At 41.1% G+C, this 19,192-nt stretch overlaps 1 protein-coding gene across 3 annotated transcripts; it reads left to right on the forward strand.

Annotated features, from left to right (window-relative positions):
* The first annotated feature begins 65 nt into the window (after positions 1-65).
* Positions 66-17,499, forward strand: BROX (BRO1 domain and CAAX motif containing). 3 transcript variants are annotated; one of them, XM_055816329.1, is made up of 14 exons: positions 66-211; positions 1,705-1,835; positions 2,623-2,729; positions 4,257-4,353; positions 5,691-5,786; positions 6,430-6,502; positions 6,861-6,966; positions 7,498-7,587; positions 8,386-8,471; positions 9,794-9,875; positions 10,937-11,087; positions 12,497-12,656; positions 13,160-13,255; positions 17,068-17,499. In XM_055816329.1, the coding sequence occupies exons 2-13, from the start codon at positions 1,735-1,737 to the stop codon at positions 13,244-13,246; spliced, it is 1,236 nt and encodes a 411-aa protein (XP_055672304.1). In that variant the 5' UTR covers positions 66-211; positions 1,705-1,734; the 3' UTR covers positions 13,247-13,255; positions 17,068-17,499. The 3 variants fall into 3 exon arrangements, with proteins under 3 accessions (XP_055672304.1, XP_027648915.1, XP_027648916.1); XM_027793114.2 differs by lacking the exons at positions 66-211; positions 17,068-17,499 and adding an exon at positions 636-754 and having other exon boundaries at positions 13,160-16,806; XM_027793115.2 differs by lacking the exons at positions 66-211; positions 17,068-17,499 and adding an exon at positions 1,176-1,356 and having other exon boundaries at positions 13,160-16,806.
* The last annotated feature ends 1,693 nt before the right edge of the window (positions 17,500-19,192 follow it).

A 19,192-nucleotide genomic window follows, 5' to 3' on the forward strand; every position in this document is an offset into this window, starting at 1 on the left:
CGCCCAGCGAGGTTGGCTGCGCCGGCCGCGCCCGCCCGCGCCATGGCTACCGAGGCGGGGCGGGGAGCCCGCGGCGCTTCCGCCTCGGACCCCGTCATGGCGGCGGTCACGTGGCCTCGCAGGCGTCCGCCCTCCCGGCTGGGGCTCGGCGCGGCGCCCGGGCGGGGACCGCTCCGCTCCTCCCTCCGCTGCCGGCATCAGGCTCCCCCGGGTAAGCGACGCTGCCGGCGGGTCACCCGTCCGGGAGGGCCGGTGCCTCACTCTCCCGCCTCCGTTTGCGGCGTTGAGGGCTCCCAACCGGGGGAGGGCTCGCGGGGCCTGGCCGCGCCTCCGGCGGCAGTCCCGGGGTGGGGGGACCCCGGCCGCAGGGCTGGCTCTGGCGGCCTGGGGCAGCCGGCGCGGAGCGGGGATAACCGGCGGGATCGATGCGGTCGGCTCGCCGTACCGCGCGGGACGATGCCATCGGCGGGCGGCTGGCGCTGCCTGCGGCGGCGGGCGCGTGACACAGCGGCGGGGCCGGGCCGGGGGCGGCGGCCGTGGCCGTGGCTGTGGCGAGGCGGCGGCGCGGGCCTGAGGCCGTCGGCACCGGGCAGGCCCCCGCCGGGCCAGCCGCCCCGGGAGCAAAAGCGGCTCGGACGCGGGGGGTCCCTTGTTCGGCTGTCAGACTGTGCCCCGGCTTGCGTGCGCCTGAGCCCTGTGACAGCCCCTCTCCGCGGCGCAGTTGGGTGCAGGTGTCGCGATAGGTGCTGACACGGTAAGCGAGTCGCCCGCCGGGTCCGGAAGGCCCGGACGGTGGCAGGGGGTCGCTGCTTGGCGTTTCTGCGTTTCCCCAGCAAAGTGCAGCGTTTACAGCGAGGGGCTGGGACCGTCAGCGGGGACCGTGAGGCGACGGAGGCCTCGGGGCTCCGAGGCCAGCCCGGGCTGGGCCGGGGGCTCTCGGCGTCGCCCAGTGAGCCGAAGGCCACCGAGGGTGGCAAGCACACAGGCTCTGTGGGCAACTTGTGCCACAGTTCCACCGTCCTCATGGTGAAGCGATTTCTCTTTTTATCCAGCGCGGAACTCCCTTGTTCCATCGTGTGCCCGTTGTGTGCTGTCCACCACTGTTGAAAGCTCGTTGGGTTGCCTATGTTATATACATTTGCTGAAACGCAGGTGAAAGATAAAATGGTCGTCTGTTTTAGGGCCACTCTACCAAACTTCCAGGTCCGCTGCACGGTTATAAATAATCTTTGTTTTCAGCAAGGGTTACCGTGTAACTGCAGCTTCAGCTATATCCATGGTGGCACAATATAATGATCCCAGTGAATCGAAATACACCTGTAAATCACATGGGAAATATTCAGCCTTCTGCAGGAGGTAACGAACAGGGTGGGGTCTGAGTAAGAAAGTATGCAGTAATATAGAGCAAAGTAGGTTATAGCTTTTTGCCCAAATTAAAATAGTTCCCTCAGAAAGCATATGTATTTCAAGACACTGAAATTCTCAGACTAAGCGCATGGATGATGATGGCAAGGGAGATGGAAGCGTAGTGTTTCAAATAGAAAAAAAAAAAAATCTTCTGTGCAATTATATATGATTTTGCAGATTTCTTTCTTTCCTAGTTGTTTCCATTTAGAATATGTTTTTATCAGCTTAGGAGCATGACATGTGTAGCATCTCAGTTGTACCTGTTCCTGTAGCTATTCGTTTCTTTCCACACTTCAGATTTGGCATAGAGAACACTACAGAAAGAAAATGACCCACTGGTTTCATCGTAACCCTTTGAAGGCTACAGCTCCCGTTTCGTTTAATTTTTATGGGGTAGCTACCACTCCAGCTGCAGCAAAAATTTGCAAGTAAGTGTGCTTGTTATTAATTTCACTCTGTCTCTCACAGTTTGGACAACATCCTTGAAAGTAATGGTTACTCTTCAATTTTTGTTCTGAAGATGACTAGAAACATGTAGGCTGGGAGACAATAAGACACTGATAACACTGAACATTTAGTTACAAAGAATGAATTATCCAGTTTTCAAGTCTCTGAGTGTATAGCAGGGCCTATTATAATTATGCAGAGGCAAAACCCGAAACATTTCATTGTCTTTCTGATGACACTGCATTCTTCCACAAAAGATTACTGAAAATAATTTCCATAAGTGCATAAGGCATGAATGTCGTATTGTGGATAGGAATATAATGAAAAGAGATCTCAGCTTATTTTGCAAATCTATTCTTATCTCTTCAGATGCTCATCCCATTCTAATGTTGAAGAATGTTGCTGCTTATTACTTCCCTTCCCTCTCTCTGCACCCAACCCCTTGTAGATAAAGGCATCGTTATTTTACTTTGTGTTAGAACAATAGAGTGATAATGGGTACTGGTTATCCATTGCGGTCAGTCCAAAATGGATTGCACTTAATCTAAAGAGTCAGTCGTATGGGGAAGGGAAGATTTTTCTCTGTTTGTTGGCATCTTCCTCATAAAGTACCTTTCCTTGCCTTCAAATAGCTAAAGTGAATGCTTAGCTTTGCTTTCTTAGCCAAAAGGGTGGTGGTATACACGGGTGGGTACTCTTCTTAACAGTGTGGTTTTGGGTAGAATTTCTTAGGTTTGTTTTTTCTGTTTTACTTTTCCCTCTGTACAGTGATTTGAGGTTATATCGAACACGGCTATTGGAGCTGTTTACAGACTCAAGTTGTAATCCAGAAATGATGAAGAATGCAACTGACTTGTACTTCTCACTCTTGCAAGGTAGGAACATTTTTTAGCAATATTGCTGATACATCAAGAGGTGCATAATTTGAGTTTTAATGATACTTTTCAGAATGTATACTGTGCTAATCTTCTGTAAAGAAGCTTTGCACTTCTCGGGAAGGAGCGTATCCTACAGGGTTCTGTGCCTGATACCAGTTGTGGGTACTTGCCAGGCCCTTTCTAAAAATTTCAGTGTCCTTTGTGACCCTGCCAGTACTAAGCATTGGCAGCCCTGTTTTCTTGCTCTTAACTTCATTCTTCTTCCTTCTGAAGGAGAAAATGTTTATTTGTCTCTCAGGTTGTAGTGAATTGCTCCTTAAGTATAAATTGAGTCTATTAGTTACTTGATAGGAGTCGCTCTTCAGTGTAAACTTCTGGTTTGTCCAATGCTAGATAGTAGACTTGTTGCAAGTTTAGACTTCTACTGCTGCTTGTCTGAGGTGTATACGTTGGTCCTCATTAGCATAGTATCTACATTTTTGGTAGATGACCACCTATGAAGATATATTCCCAAAACCTTCCTCCTGCCAATGTTTTGATACTCTGTCTTTGCAGTCAGGTGCTCAGACAAGTTTCTTAGGACTGAGTTTTCAGGAATCAGTTGATTAATGGAAACTATCTTTCAGTCTCTGGGAAGTGAAGCAGCTCAGGTTGCATTAGATCTCTCAGTCCCTGGGAGGGTGTAAGCTAATATGACATTCTAGATAAAGGTAAGGTCACAGTCTGTGTTGCTGCAGACAAGGTTTGGGGAGTTTTTTCAGGAAAGCATCATGCTTGGTCGCTAAAGTGTTCTGCATGTGAAAAGAACAAGTATTTTCTGTCTATAGAAACATGTGACAGGACATAGAGCTATAGCCCCAATTCCTGCTGTTGTGAGTCTTGTATGACCTGATCAGACCAAGGCCTGTCGTACTTCTCCCTAAAAAATTCCTTGGGCCTGCATATGCTAGGATTTGAACATCCTGTAGCATGAGCATCATCCCACTGAGTGCTGCTTTCTGGGCTGCTGGACATAAAGAACCAATTTCTTGTAGCCCAGGAGACAAAAGAGATGATAGGTAGGTGAGTCCATGCTTACAAGCACTTCTTGCTCTCCTTGTTGACCAGGCAGCTTTTCCTGGAATTTCCCAACTGCTGCTATGGTGGCAGGCACAATTGCTCACTCACCCCAAGCAGCCTCAGCCATCCTGTACCTGGGTCAGTCCAACTCCCATCTAGTCACCGTATGGAACATGCAGTCATCTGCACGGTTTTCCTGCATCAGTCAAGACTCACAGGGTTGAGCTGGTAACCTTCTGGGCTGAGAGTTTCTTGTAGTAGCCAGTTTGGGGGTTTTTGCACATCTTGTTCTCAAGATACTGAGAAATAAAACCCTCAGGAAGTAACACAGATTTTTGAGTGGTACAGCAAGAAACATTCCTTTATCTGTATCTGTATTCTCATTGATCCCCATTCCTTCATTACTCATTTCTGTTTGTTATTTTGAGATTGCTTATCAGTACAATTTTTTTAATTATTCTGTAGGTTTTATCCTTTCACTGGATGACTCTTCCCAAGAATGCAAGTTGAGATACATTCAGAATTTCAAGTGGACAGACACATTACAGGGACAAGTTCCAAGGTACGTAAGCTTTTATGGTTACAGGGTGTGCAGCTGTTTTCTGCTGGTCTGTTATGTATGTGCACATGTGCCAGCACAGGTGTGAAGGAAAACTTGGAAATACAGCAAAATATTCAACACATAGTAGTTTCCAAGAATCTGATCCTTTGCATTTTGGTAATTGCTGTACTGTATTAGGTGTTCTGAAGTGTGTGTTGCCTTTCTGTAAAGGTGGGATAACGCATGATAATGGTGGAAGGATCCATTGTGTCTTAGTTGATCTACAAACTATATCTGCAGATGGCTAGAGCAGTACAAAGAAGAAGCTTGAGTGTGTTGGTGAACTGACTATGTTAACATAGATTACTACAGTTTTTTCATTTGGCAATATTGACAGACCAGTATCTTCTGAGTTTTTTGACATACAAAGGTTGCTGAAGGTCTGATTCTGTTCATGTCATCTGAAGTTTGTAGTACATGTACTCCTGGTACAAACAAATAAAGGTTCGGTTTTAAGTAGGAATATTGATCTGTAACCTTTTGGATTATTCAGTAGCCTCTTGCTGTTGTAGGTAGTTGCATTGTACAGCCATGCTTATAAATTTGTCAAACTTTATCTGGAAGTCCTCCACTTCCTCAAAGCTTTTATTCCCCTTGGAAGACAATCTGTTGGTTAGGACTCTTCTAATTTTCTCATGATTGTAAACACTTGTACTTGTGCCAACATTATTCTTCCCACTCCTGCACCTTCCTTTTTAAAGTTTACTAGTGCCTAAGTTATACTGAGCTTGTGATTGCAAGTTCACTCTTTTCAGAGACCATATTTTTAGCTTCTGAAATTTCCTGCTATTTGCACATGCCATTTGACTGCAGTTACATAAATACTTGCAATAACATTCATTTGAGGGAGATGTAATGGACTCTGACTTATTAACTTAGCAGCTACAACTTTAAAGTAGACATTCCAGAGCAAGGCTTTCCACCAAATGTGCAATTAAAAAAAAAAAAAAAAAAAAAAAAAGGATGGAAAAATGTCAGCCACACCCAAAGCTAAACAAATCTCAAGTTACTGTTTTAAAATAAAAGCTCCCAAATGGGAAGTGTAGGCATCTGAATGCAGGAAATTATAATTATGAGCTCTTAAAGGGAATAAGTAAAAATTGAAGTTTCTTTTAGGCAGTTCAGCAAGTAGAAGGTTCTGAATTGGAAATTATTGACTTCTTAAATGAAAAGTGTTTTATAGAGAGAAATGTTGGCTTACACTATGTGACCTATCAGCAGAAAGGTTTTGTCAGATCAAAGTGGAAAGCATTAAAATTGTCTGGGGGTTTGTTTGGGGGGTTTTTGTCTGTCTTCAGTGCCCAGCAGGATGCAGTGTTTGAACTGGTTTCCATGGGATTTAATGTAGCTCTGTGGTACACGAAATACGCATCAAGACTTGCTGGAAAAGAAGAGTAAGTGTTTTTCTTTTCTTAGTAATTCCATTGCAGCAATATTCCACCAAAAAAATGTAGCAGGTTCTGAGTTTTGACTGCTGTAGCGCATGTCCAGTCGAGTTCAAGGAGGCAGTTGGCTTTCATTTACGTAATGGCCAAGTGCACTTTAGTCCCTTCTTGCATCTGTGAACAAAGTGCCATGTCACTGTGGTACAGAGAAAGCGTCATTTGTGAATAAACCCTTTCATCTATTCTGCTGTAAATGTCCAGGTACAAAATCAAGATTCTCAAAATCGGAGCTCTGCAGAGTTTGAGCCCTACAGATTTCTAAAGCTTTGGCTTTTAACACTGAGGTTGCCTTTTACTTCAAAGTCATTAAAAGATGTTACATTTCTTTTTTCAAGTGAGTTCTATTTGATTATTTAATGATTCGACACTGTAAGAAACTTCTTTACCATGAAGGTAGCACAGCAGTGGGACAGGTTACTTAGAGAGTTAGCGGACTGTCCATTCCTGAAGAATTCAAAATTCATCTAGACAAAGCCATAACTGACCTGACCTACTGTTGTTGATAGTCCTCCTCCAAAGCAGGAGGTGGGACTACATGACACCTAGTGGTCCATTCTAACTAAAAATTCATTGATTTGTTCTGTATTCTTAGTATAACAGAAGATGAAGCAAAAGACGTTCACAGAAGCCTGAAGGTAGCAGCTGGGATTTTTAAACACTTGAAGGTTAGAAGAACTGTCTTTGCTGTCTGTTCTTTAAGTTGTCTCCAAATACTTGACTTTTTGTTTTAGAAAAGCCTTTGCTTTTCTGAGAGGTTACAGAATAAAATACCTCAGACTATTTGAATGATACAGGAAAAAAATGGGTATTACTATGTTGTGCTAGCACTCAGCCCCTACTACTCTTTCCTAATGGCAGTGGAAGAGTAATGTGTCTGTCCGCCCAGTAGCACATGCAACAGTGCAGCCAGCCGTCTTGGGACCTTCACTCAGCGTCCCTTCCATTTGGGAATAAGAGACTTGCTTTGCACGGGCAGCAACGGTATTAAGCCTAAACTGACTTTGACACGTGCTTTGTACTTAGGAAAGTCACATTCCAAAATTGATTACACCTGTGGAAAAGGGAAGAGATTTAGAAGCTCGACTTATAGACTCTTACATCATACAGTGCCAAGCTGAAGCCCAAGAAGGTATCTTCAAGTGCACATTTGTTGGGGATGGGAAATGAGTCTTTGCGGGTTACTTTGATGTCTTGTGAAGTCTGCTTGGCAGCAATGCCATTTTTTTTTCTTCTCTTGAAGTACTGTGGCTTCGTGGGGTGGGTTGCTTTTAAAGAAACTGAAGTTACAATTATAGGAGAAAAATGCCAAAAATCAGTCTGATATTACAAATGTTGCCACTTTGTGTGTGACATTTGCCCCCTCTTCTTTTTTCCTTTCATGCAGTCTCTTCACCGCCATGCTTGCCTAACATAAATTCCCAGTTACTTTAAAATATTTGCAGCTTCTATTTACTAGCTAGTCTTCAGCTCTCCTTCAGCTTTTCTATTAATTTGGAATTATTCTATCCAAGAAACAATCTGTCTTTATTCTGCAGTTTACTTGAGTGCACAATACTTGTTTTCTGCTCATGCAAGGGTTTTAAAATGCTAAATGACTCTGCTGATTTGATGTGATGTTTTCAATTAAACTTTAATACTGTGGTGTGGAATTTTTTTTCAGTGACAATTGCTCGGGCTATTGAGCTGAAACACAATCCAGGACTAATAGCTGCTCTTGCTTATGAAACAGCTAACTTCTACCAAAAAGCTGGTAAGTTTTGTATCCTTAGTGACCTGGTTTATGCATTCTTGCCAGCAGATGTACTTGACCCGCTTGTCAATTGCCATATTAACACTGTTTTTCGGTGGATATGCTTTGTAGATTTATCTTCTATTTAGCACACCTAAGGCTTCAGTTATCAGTCTAACATATATTTTTGATAAGGCCTTTTGGTTTTGTGGGAATCTTTTTATGTAGCTAATGGTAAGCAATGTTAGGGGAGAGAGAAGACAGTCTTCATGTCTTGAGAATATGTAATAGCAGCAAACAAATAGCTTGATGTAAACAGAGTGTGTTTCAGCTGCCTTTGGGCAGCAGATTATGATGGGGACCGTAAAGTGTGCAGCAGGTTAATTATGTACATCCAGGTGAGTAAACTGATCTGTGAGCTTACTGAGGCAAGTGAGAGAAGTGCAAAACTATGGGAGTCAATATAAGAGATGGAATATTGTAACATACGTAGGCTTTTACAGGTCACTAATTGAAATTAAACAAGGAACAAATTTTGAACTACTGCCTAAAAATACTTACGAGAATTAGCCTTTCAAACTTAGTGGACAGCAGTTTCAGAGATTCTAGAGACAACTGCATGATAGCTCAATAAACAATATATTTTTATATTTTCTTATAGTTTCTGTGTGCCTTTGCAGGAGTAATTTATGTCACTTGTTTCTGGCTACTTCATAGTTACGATCTATTGCTAAGTTTAGGAATTCTGGGTTTTGAATGTGCATGTGATTTTTCTTTTTGGAAATGTCTTAAAGAATAACTTTACATATGTGTTCATAGATCAGACATTATCCAGTTTGGATCCAACCTATGCAGGTAAATGGAGGAAGTACTTAAACTTGAAGACCTGTTTCTACATGGCCTATGTAAGTACTTCAGTTGACAGCAGTCACAGTTTTTAATGTTGCCTAAGGACTGTGTAGGGATTGAGGGTCTAAGTATTGCCTTGACTTGCTTTCCATGCTGTGAAGAGAGACTGTGGAGTGTCAGTGGCATTCAAAGTGGTTTTGTTTGAACCAAGTGAAATTACTGCAGCATGGAATTTTATCGCGATTGCATATCGTGAAGTGGAAAAATTCAGGTTGAGCATAATAATTGTCATCTGTTATCTGCATCTCGGTCTGATTCTAGGCATAATTCAAAGCTGGTCATCTTTTTGAATGCCCTGAATGAACCTGCGTTAAGTAATTTTAGGTACCATTCCAAGCGGTGTCCCTTTTTGCATGACTGATCTCTTAGCAACTGCAGTGGCGCTCTTGGGATCATCAGCTGCTTAATTTGCTGTGTATTTTTTGTAACCTGCCACAGCCTGTAATCTGACTCGTTCATACTGTAAAAAAATCCCAAACTAAGCAGTTAACAGAATTGTCTTTCTCTTAGGTTAAATCTGTAGCTAAAAGCTGCTTGCTTTATTAGCAAGTTTGAGAGATAAGGGAGCGTCAGACCTGTGGTGGTACTTTTTTTTTTGGGGGGGTGTGGGTGTGTAATATGGGCAATGGTAGATTTAGGTAACGTTGCTATACTGTGAGAACAGACATTGTAGGAAGGTATGCAAGGTAGACATTAGTTCGTGGGATTGTTCCTTTACCTATGGTATTTAGTATTTTAACTCAACAACAACTGATAATAGAAAAGAGGCAGTTCAGTTCTCACTGGAATGCACTACTATCTTCAAGCATAAGTGTGAAGGAACGGGACTTTTTGGGGTGGAAAAGTTGTTCAGACTATGGCAAAGTATCTCAAGCAGCAGAACACCTCATCTCTTCTGGATTCAGTGATTTTTGTTGCAGATTTGTTTTTTGGATATTCAGGTAGCTTTAGATACTTTGCTTTGTAAACTTGACCAGGTTCATCCTCTTTCTGTGATGGGGCTTAACACTGCGCATTGATACAGTGAGAGAGAGAGGTTTGAGCTGGACTACACGCTAGTGCTGTTGGTAAAACAGCATTCATAAAGCTCAAAAATACTCTTTGCTAGGCTCGAGACAGCTTGCTTCATACGTAACTCATGGTGGTTTATGTTGAACTGCATTGTCCAGTGAATGCTACTTTGATTTGCATTGCCAAATTGTCAGCTACCTACAGGGAATGGCAGCTTCACAGATGCAACTCTGATGTAAAGAAGAGCAGAAGTGAATTGGTGCAGGAGTTGCCCAGTGATGTTGGTAATGATTTCTTCTCCCATTAGGCATACTGTTACCATGGTCAGACTTTACTGGCAAGTGATAAATGTGGGGAAGCAATCAGATCTCTGCAGGAATCAGAAAAATGTAAGTGCGATTGAGGCTGGATTACAGGGTGTGATGATGGCATGCCTGTTTTATTTTGCTGTATTGTGTTTATTTGGTCTCATATAAACTTAAGATTTTACCTGTCACTTGCTGAAAATCCAACACGCTTTTGAACAGAGACAGTATATTCTTCTTTTGTCTCACCAAACACTGTCTTTCATAACAGTGCTGCATAAAATTTCATCTTCACTTCCCAGCCTGTTAAAGACTGGCTTTGAACTGCCTGCAATGCAGTATAAAAACCAATTGTCTGGACATCAGGTCTTCTGTTCTGTTTGTTAAGCTACTGCAGCCTTTTCTGTTTTGGAAGTTCCTCTGTCTTACGTTAAGTATTAAATCTAGACTGTGTTTGTTTTTAAACAAGTTTCGGTCATTTATTTCCTTTTTATTAATTTGAAAGGTAGATTAAGCAAAGTTGAGTAGTTCAGGGTCTTCTGCCCATCCTTCTCTCTTCAAAGCTATCACTACCTTAACAGCCTGCACTGCTTAACTTTACCACAGTGTATAAAAAAAAATGCTCAGATCATCAAATCAGAAACTTTTAATATTAATTTTAAGAATAAAAATAATTTGTTACGAACAAACTAAGTTGAATTACTTGCAGTAAAACAAATACTGTGTCTTTTACTGTGCCTGCTGTTCAGAGAAGAGTGCTTCTTTTCCTACTCCGTATTAAGTGTGGTTTATATTGGGGCATCAGCTGTGCCTGGACACCTTTACACCCTTTCTTTGTCCCTACTATGTGGCACAGTTCTTGGGCTCGTTGTTGCATTTTACGCCACATGTAAAAATGCTTTCCTGCATCTTCCTACCCAAAAAGCTTCGCTTTGTTTTTTGTTTTTTTTTTCCTGTTCCTAGTCACTTTTGGAAGCAGTAAATCTTGGCTGGAAGTGCAGCCTTTGAGCTAGTTCATTTTTGTTTCTAAGAAGCAAGAAGCCTGAATGGATTCTGGTACCTCCTAAAACTGAAGCACTGTAGATCAGAACTGTGATTTAATGGAGTCATGTAAATGATTTTTATTACATTTCTTTCTTACAAAGTTTTTGCCAAGGCTGAAGCACTGTGCAAAGAATACGGAGAAACCAAAGGCCCCGGGACTACTGCCAAACCTTCTGGACATCTCTTCTTTAGGAAATTAGGAAGTTTGATTAAGAACACACTAGAAAAATGCCAGAGAGAGAATGGATTCATGTAAGTAATTCATGGTTGGTACAGTATTCTATATGAACTGTTATTACCTCATTTGCCTTTATTTCAAGACGGGATAGTAAATTTTACTCTCCAGTTCTTATATTCTTTTAGGGCATGGCATGTAACTTAGAGATAAATTTGTAATTCTGGAATTTTCTTTTAGCATATTTGCTATGGGTCTGTGCCATCACCCCCTCTGTGTTCTGTGCCAGTTCAGCAGGGTAGGCCGGACTGACCTGCTGGAGAGGTTAAGCAGTTTTCTTCCTTCATTCCACAGCCATTTTGTTTCCTTTCCTTCTGCACAAGAGAAAGTCCTGCAGAGGTTGCTCTGTTGCTCTAATGCCCTCTTCCCAGCTGCTGGGATCTAGCAGGCAAAAGACAAGAGAGGGGAAATGGAGAAGACTGGTAGCTAGTTCTACTTTGATAGCAGGGAAGTCAAAACACAGTCATGCCTTCAGTGAAGAATACGCTTAGGGTCCTAGGAGCTTTACTGGTCTAAGCATAATTAATATTGTGAATAGGGCTTTCTGTTAGCTAATGCCCCTTCCAAAACAGAGTTTGGAAGCAGTTTAAAATAGCAAGATTAGTTTGGCTTTAGAATTCTTTTGCTCATTTCTTTCTCCCCTCCTCTTATGATTTAGCATTTCACAATAGGTTTGTTATTTCCCTTTTGATGGTATTTAAAGACCTGCATAGTAGGGAAATTGACGAAAAAAAAAGGCTTGTCAAGTACATCAAGCTGAATTGCAAATAGGAAAAAAAATTATTTACTCTGCTTTGGTTCCAATAACGGTTGTCGTAACTTACAACAGCGGACAAGGGATTTCAACAAATCCATGCCCCTCTAGAAACAAGCTTTGAAAGAGAAACCAGATAACCAGTGACTGTTTTGGGAGATGTGCCTGCCCCAGAGCTCTGCTGCAGCACAGGAAGTAAGGTAGTGTGTGTCAGTATTTGTCAGTTTCCAGCTCTTGTTGGTTTGCCAAGGGTAGATTTATACCCTCCTCAGGCGTTGCGGTGTCATTGCTATTCTGCACTGTGGCACATTAAGACTGATTTAGGAAAAGAACTGTCCTCTTCATCTTCCTTGGGAAGTATTTTAAATCCTTGCTTGGATTTTGAAGGTCTTTTTGGACAAAAGGTGCTCTTCTCAGCTAAGCCCTGGGAATAACGGTTGTCAAGTAGGAAAAACCCCACCTAGCTAGGGAATGAGTGATATCAGGAAGGAATTGCTTTTGTTCTTGTGACTCTTGGTGACAGAATGCATGTTGGACAGTGCCTTAATGAAATGGAAGCGAGCAGCCGTGTTTGCCACTGTAAAAACCCAGACTGTTTTTCTTTAGAATTGCAAACAAGACTTGCAGAGATAGTATGTTGTGTTTTAAATATATTTCTGTATTCTATTACAGCTATTTTCAGAAGGTGCCAACAGAGGCTCCCCAGCTAGAACTGAAAGCAAACTATGGCTTAGTAGAGCCTGTTCCTTTTGAATTTCCTTCCTTGAACGCACACTGGACTCCTGAAACACTTGCAGCATTTGATCTCACCAAGAGGCCAAAGGATGACACTGTAAGATCATCTTATATATTGTTCTTTCCAGTTAACTTTATTCTGTGTATAATACAGTTACTATTTTGCTCTTCTGTAATGTTCCCCAGCTCAATGCAGGATGTAGACACAAGGCTACCACCCAAACTCACATTTCTGCTGTGCCAGGAGGAAAGTCATTTAACCTCTCTGCCACACTGCCAGCATCTGGAAATTAACAGTCTTTTTTTTTTTTTTTTTCCAAGTCCTGAATAGGAGGAAATTCTTTAATGTGTATAAGGTGCTGAAATGTTACAGGAGTGAATGGTATAGAACGATTATTTTTTAGAAAAGTATTCATTTAGGATGCTGAAATAGAGAATACTTGGCTTTTTCCCCTCACTTGAGGCATGCTCAAGGCCTTCAGCCTTGAAGAGAGGGGACTATTAGATTAGAATATGTAAAGTTAGCTGTGCATAAATACTGTGCAGACACAGTGGTTTTTACTTGTGGTATTTAGGGGTTTTTTTTCTTCTTTTTTGCAGGCTAAACCAAAACCAGATGAAGAAGTAAAACCTCTGAAGGAACCAGATATAAAGCCTCAAAAAGACAGTGGATGCCAGATTTCTTAAGTGCCATAGGTGCTTTGAATTCACTTTGAAACTGTATTAATTGGACTCTGGGGCTTTAGTTCTGATCTCCCTTTTTCTGATTCTTCTTTTTTAATTTAGAAGACTCATTTAATTTACTTTTGTTAGTATGCATCTATCTTGCTTGAGAATGTGGTGGATTTCTAGGAGTTTATTTATATGTCTTTGTTTTAGTAGGATATCATAGAATGAGTGGACTTAAATGTTTCTGTTGTGCCTCTAGAGATATTTTTTTTTTGTGGGCTTACTTTCTGCCCACAAATAGCAAAGAAAGTATCATGATTGTAACACTTGAGGATTTTTCCATTAAATTATATGCTATATAATGCCAAATTCTGCAAACAAAAGTTTGCATAAATGGTTATATTTATTCAAGTTATGTCATTCAGGCTTAACACCCTGTTGTGTTCCGATTCACTTAACTGTAGCGAGCGAAGAAAATCTGGGTTTGGTTTGTAACACCCCTATGCTGTTTCACAGGACTTTCACAGAACCTGGAAAACCTTAAGTTCTGCATAACCAGAGCACAATTTGTATTCTTCTGAAATGATTAGCCTCCGTCCTTTCCTATATAGGTTAGGGTTCTTGTATCAGAATTTGTATTAAGGTACTTTAGCTTGTCTGTCCTTTAATTAAAATCCTTTAGGATCAAATTGTATGTGAAAGTGATGCAGCAAGTAATACGAAAATGCTTAAAAATGATGCATCACAGTGTCATTCATTAAGAGTTTTTGAATCTTGAAAGATTTGGTAAGTTTGAAAGCTGCAGACAGTCAGTCTCCTGGCAGTAGAATTCATGAAGCTGTCATGCATAAGGTAATGGAATCGTAATTAAGATGCCATGTTTGCATCTGGTCTATAAGAAGCTGTTAGAAGAGGGAGGAAAGATGAGCTGATGACACAACTGGGAAACCAAGCTCTAGATTTCCTTTATGCCATATATAACCAATGCTGTTTCTCAGCTTCTGCAGTATTGCACTGAAACCAGCTCCTTATGAAGAGAACTTGCCAAAGGCAAGCCCAGTCAAGACTGAGTAAGAGTATTTTGTAGAACTTGCTTCTTCCATTTCTGCCTGCTGTGGAAAATGTGATAACGTTCTTTAGTGCTGAGCACTGCAATAACACCCAAGTCAAAAGCAACATAGCTTTCTGATTTGCTGCAAATGCAAAAGAATATGCTGCATGTGTTGAAGCGAGGGCTTTGCAGTCTCTGGCTACCAGTTGCTGTACTTCACCCAAGAAAGAAACTGAACAGCCTGAAAATGTTCCCATTTCAACAAAACGTGATGGGATATGCGCTTACCATGTCGTACACTGTAAACGCATTCCTCTCTTGGTACTGTTTGGATTGGTTCATCTTCCACTGTGGTGTAATTCAGTGCTTCTGTTTGAAATCTTTCATGGGACTTTAGGGTAACTTAGCTTAGAGGGCAGGTGTGTAGTTCCTTGATGGCCTGTGGAAGAAAAGCTGTTGAGGAGTTTAACAGGAGACTCAAGACTTCCTGAGATACTGGACCAAACTACAAAGTTTGTTGCTGCAAAAGGCAAAGAGGCTCTCAATGCTTAGTGAGTCAACTGCAGAACTCATTGCTTCCAGTGATGGATTTTTCTTTCAGTCAGTTCTGCACACAATAATAAGTCTAAAATCAGCTGGATTGCTTTGGAAGAAGCTTCTGTTCTGCAAGAGCTTAGGTGGGTAGAGGATAATGAGTATCAAGAAGAAGTTATATCTAAAATTGGTCCATTTTTTCTGATGGTGCACAGGGGCCTGGGGTATGTTTTATGAAGAGTTACTCGGATCTGTTCATAACTTGAACAGCTGACTTCTTAGACTACTTGCATGGTTAAAAGACCAGCTTAGGTTTTGTTAGTGGAGCGTGGTGCTACTTTGCGTATACAGCTTTTAATTCTGAAAACATACTACAGCTGTAGTCATCTATGTTTGCTTAGCCCCCTTTAAGGATCAAGCTGTAGTTAACTCGGTTCCATAATCAGGATTTTTTTAGTTACTCATTGTTTTTCAGATGCCTGCATGTGTTGATACATACATGTCTCAACCTAATTAATTATCTTTCTATGCAGACTAGATTTCATTTGCCCTCCTCCCTTCATTTCCCCTTCCATCTGCTCCACACTGTGGCACAGACTTACCCTTGTTTGCTAACGCATCTGTAGGTCCTGGGATTCATTTCCAATGAGGCTTTTGCCCATGGGTGTATCTCAGTATATGAATATCTTAAAATTAACAGATCATGACTAAATCATTCCCAAACAACTTCATAGGAAAGATTATTTTATGGACTTGGAATTCTTTGGACACTTTTTGAACCAAGTAGTTTGTTTGAATCAAGTTCACTGTAAATAGTTTTGGGGCATAACCAAGTGGATTGTGTCAGATTATGGCATTACTTAAGCTTAGCTATGTAACCTCTTATGCCATAGCTGTTTCAGTAAATATGATGTAGTAGTTTAAAAATAGACTAATGGAACAAACTAATTCACTTAACGTGTTGCTTTTCAAGACAAACTTTGTTCACTTGTAGTTAAAATCCAATGGCAAATATTGGATAGTTTTGCCCAAAATAAGAAACTGGAGATTGTTTAGTTTGCAAAGTGTAGAGAGCTGTGAGTCAACGAGCAGTTTTCTCTTTTGGTTTTGTTGGGTAGTAGCAAGAATTATTGTAAATAATATGTAGATTAACTGTCCAGTATGCTTAAGAATATGGGTGAATTGACTGGGAATTTCAGTTAATCTGGAAACCTAGCAGCCATTCTCCTTCTATTATGATGCCCTTTAGTAATTTTTAAGAATGAGGTATTTTGAATGGTGACTTTTTAATACACTTGACGCTGCAAGAGCCTGTTTTTGTGGCCTCTCTCTGGTTTTAGAGGTGCTCATGGCTAAACCTGCAAATCTGGTTGGTGTAAATAGTCTTTAAAAATTTGTGCCCAGATTGAACTAGGACAAAACTGCAGCTAAATAAAATGTGGAGTGCTGGGCCCTCCATTTTGTCCTTTTAAAAATGTAGTGATTGTCTTTCAGCTACTGTAAAACGAACCATTAAGCTCTTTGTAAGATTTCTATTTAAATACACTTTCTCCATGTTTTGTATTCCTGGGTTTACAGTAGTTAATCTCCATCCAGCATATGACACTCCTGCAACTGAGGGACTAAATTTGGCCCTTGGATGCTGATGTTTGCATCCCACTGGATTCGGTAGAAGAGTTCTGCCTGTCAACCTAAGGATGACATTTGGTCATTTAAATGTTCAGCATGGATATGTGGTGCATCCGTAATGATGGTGATGGTTCATACTAGAAGCAAGAAAACAGACCCCTGTATCTGTGTAGAATATGGCCAACTTTGCACTTTAGAAATTTCTGATCCTGCAATTTTGGTACAATACAGTATCGTAAATATTCCTTCCTGTCATTTTGATTTTGTTGCACAGATTTCAGTACTGTGCTATTGGTAAGATTTTTATGGGAAATGTTACTAAACTGTATTTTTAGTTATCTGTTTATTAAACTTATGAAGCGTATCTCTACCTTTAATACTGGGGGAACGTGAGAGGAGGCAGTAGCTCATCTGCCTTCCATGTCAGTTCAGAGAAATGAAAAGTTTCTGTCTGTTGGCTGTGGGGTGAAACATTTCACTCCATCCCCACGTCTAGTATCTAAACTGAAGTTTCAGTGTTAACATACATCCTGATCACGCCTATTAATTATCCCTAAAAAAACAAATCTGTCTCTTTTTTTTTTTTTTTTTCTTTCTTTTTTTTTCCCCCCCTTAACTGCCCCAGTTGATTGAGGAATAAAACACAGCAAGTATGACTGGCATGGAAAAGCCTCTGCAGTGGGTACCTGTCTCCAGATTTTGAGTGCAGTATAAAGGTCATTCCACAATGACTGTTTCACTCAGATCTTTCCTTGCTGGTGATGCTCTGAAATTCAACAAATACCACATGGTAACTAAGGGGACCCTTGATTAGCTTTTTATGTAGGAAGGCCTACCTCCTTTGGTGTTGGTGTTGGTGCCTTCGTGGATTACAACCTTCTTGAAGCTATTCTTTACTCTGAATAATCAAACTTCAATGGAATCAGCTCTGATAGGATTGACTGAGCAGCCTTATTTTGTGAAGACAGTCACCACGCGATCTTAAGCTTCATAGTTCGAAAATTTGTATATAACCACAAGTTTCAGAATACCATTTAAAATAAACAATCTTAATGTATCAGGTTTTGTTTCATCATTTAAAATTTTAAGTATAGTAGCAAGAAAAAGGGTTTATTTTGATTGTTACTTTCTCCACTTTAATGCAAATTTAACAATTATAGAGAATACTTTATCCTTGCAGTATGCCTGAAGGAGGATTTAAATGAGCAAGATACCTACACAAATTGTGTGCATGTGGAAGTAGTCAATTCAATGAAGCGCTTCCAGTCATGGGGCAGGAAGGAAGGGATGAAATTTCTAAACTTCTGTCTTTAAAAAAAAAAAAAAAAGTAATAAGGTATAATTTCATATGCCTATACAACATCCTAGTACTTGCAAAGGTCTGTGACTCTGTAGGATATAATATGTAATATTATGTGAAGGGATTATTTGGGAAGTGTAGATTGCTGGCCACTTCTCTACATTGCCAGCAGGTGGCAAGTAGATTTGGAGATATGGTTTTTTTTCATTTTCCGAGGTGTGATTGGCCCTTTTAATTTTAATGGAAACACACACTAATGCCTTTTAGCCTCTCGGGCTTTGGCAGAGTTTCTAGAAGAAAAAATAAGAGTCTCTCTTGGGTTCTGATATCTATTTCCTTCTGAAATATTTTTTCCCACAAGATATATTGAAAAATCCTACAGAAAAGATGTTTTCATTCATGCGTGTTGTGACTTAAGTAAAAGTATCTAAAACTGATTCAATACTATTGTTTTCTCCTTCCTAGTGTTTTAAAGGATTTCAATTTCTATGAACCTTATAAGAGTTGTTTGGCTGTCTAAAACTTCTGGTTAATTTTGATAATATCAAATAACGTTATAGAAATGTGAGGACTGGACCATTTTGAGTGCAGTATTGGGAATCTGACAAAGTCCCGGATATCAACTTTAAGACAAACCTTCCTCGCAATTTAGAAACCAAAATTTTTCTGCTTTACAGGGTGGGGTTTTTTGTCTGACATCAGATTCAGCCATTCAACCAGGGAACCACCCAAACAGGTGGTAACATTTGGAGAGTGTTTGTAAATTTGGCATATAGCTGCTGGACTGGATTTTTCTTTTTCTTTCCTTCATAAAGAAAGTAATCTCTTCAGCAGCAGTCTTTGCTGAAACAGATTTACTGAGAAATGGATTTCCAAGTCACAGAAAGTTGCTGGTTTGTGTAGAGAACTCCTGAAGACCCGCAATTTCCCAGCTTAGATTTTCGTGTAGTTTTGTGGTTCCTGGTCAACAACATGGAGAGTCGGCACAGGCACAGGCTGCAGGCCCTCTGGATGGCCGCACAACACAAACGGCACGTACCCAGCAGCGGTAGTGCGGTTGTAAAATGGGAAGAGGTGTTAACAAGTTACATCTTTTACATCAGGTTACATTGAAAAGGGCATCTTGCTAATTACTTATGTGGTAACATCCAGGAGCCCATGTGACCAGGTGAGCAGCTACCCTTCCATAAAGGTCACTGCCAGGGCCACAGAGCAGGAGCACTGGCAAACTCTGCCAATCTCTTGCCCTGTGTCCCAGCAGCTGCTCTGTCCCAGGGCCTGACAGCCTATTCAAGGCGTTTGCCCTTTAGGAAGAAAACGGTGTAATGCTGTGTACACCTGTGTAGGGTTTCTCTGAGGTTACTTACTGGGTTTACGTGGCACAGATTTGGTAGTTGGGGAGATTGCAGGGGAGGCTTCTGTGAGAAGCCACCAGAAGCTGCCCCCATGC

The sequence above is a fragment of the Falco peregrinus genome, chromosome 11, assembly GCF_023634155.1.
Source record: "Falco peregrinus isolate bFalPer1 chromosome 11, bFalPer1.pri, whole genome shotgun sequence".
Lineage (NCBI taxonomy): Eukaryota > Metazoa > Chordata > Aves > Falconiformes > Falconidae > Falco > Falco peregrinus.

What these genes read in the sequence shown, in the direction of transcription:
- BROX (XM_055816329.1), top strand. Translation starts at nt 1,735, where the DNA reads ATGACCCACTGGTTTCATCGTAACCCTTTGAAGGCTACAGCTCCCGTT. An exon ending in TCTGCAGGAATCAGAAAAAT is followed by an intron (nt 9,876 to 10,936) that starts GTAAGTGCGATT and finishes TTTCTTACAAAG; the next exon opens with TTTTTGCCAAGGCTGAAGCA. An exon ending in AGAGGCCAAAGGATGACACT is followed by an intron (nt 12,657 to 13,159) that starts GTAAGATCATCT and finishes TCTTTTTTGCAG; the next exon opens with GCTAAACCAAAACCAGATGA.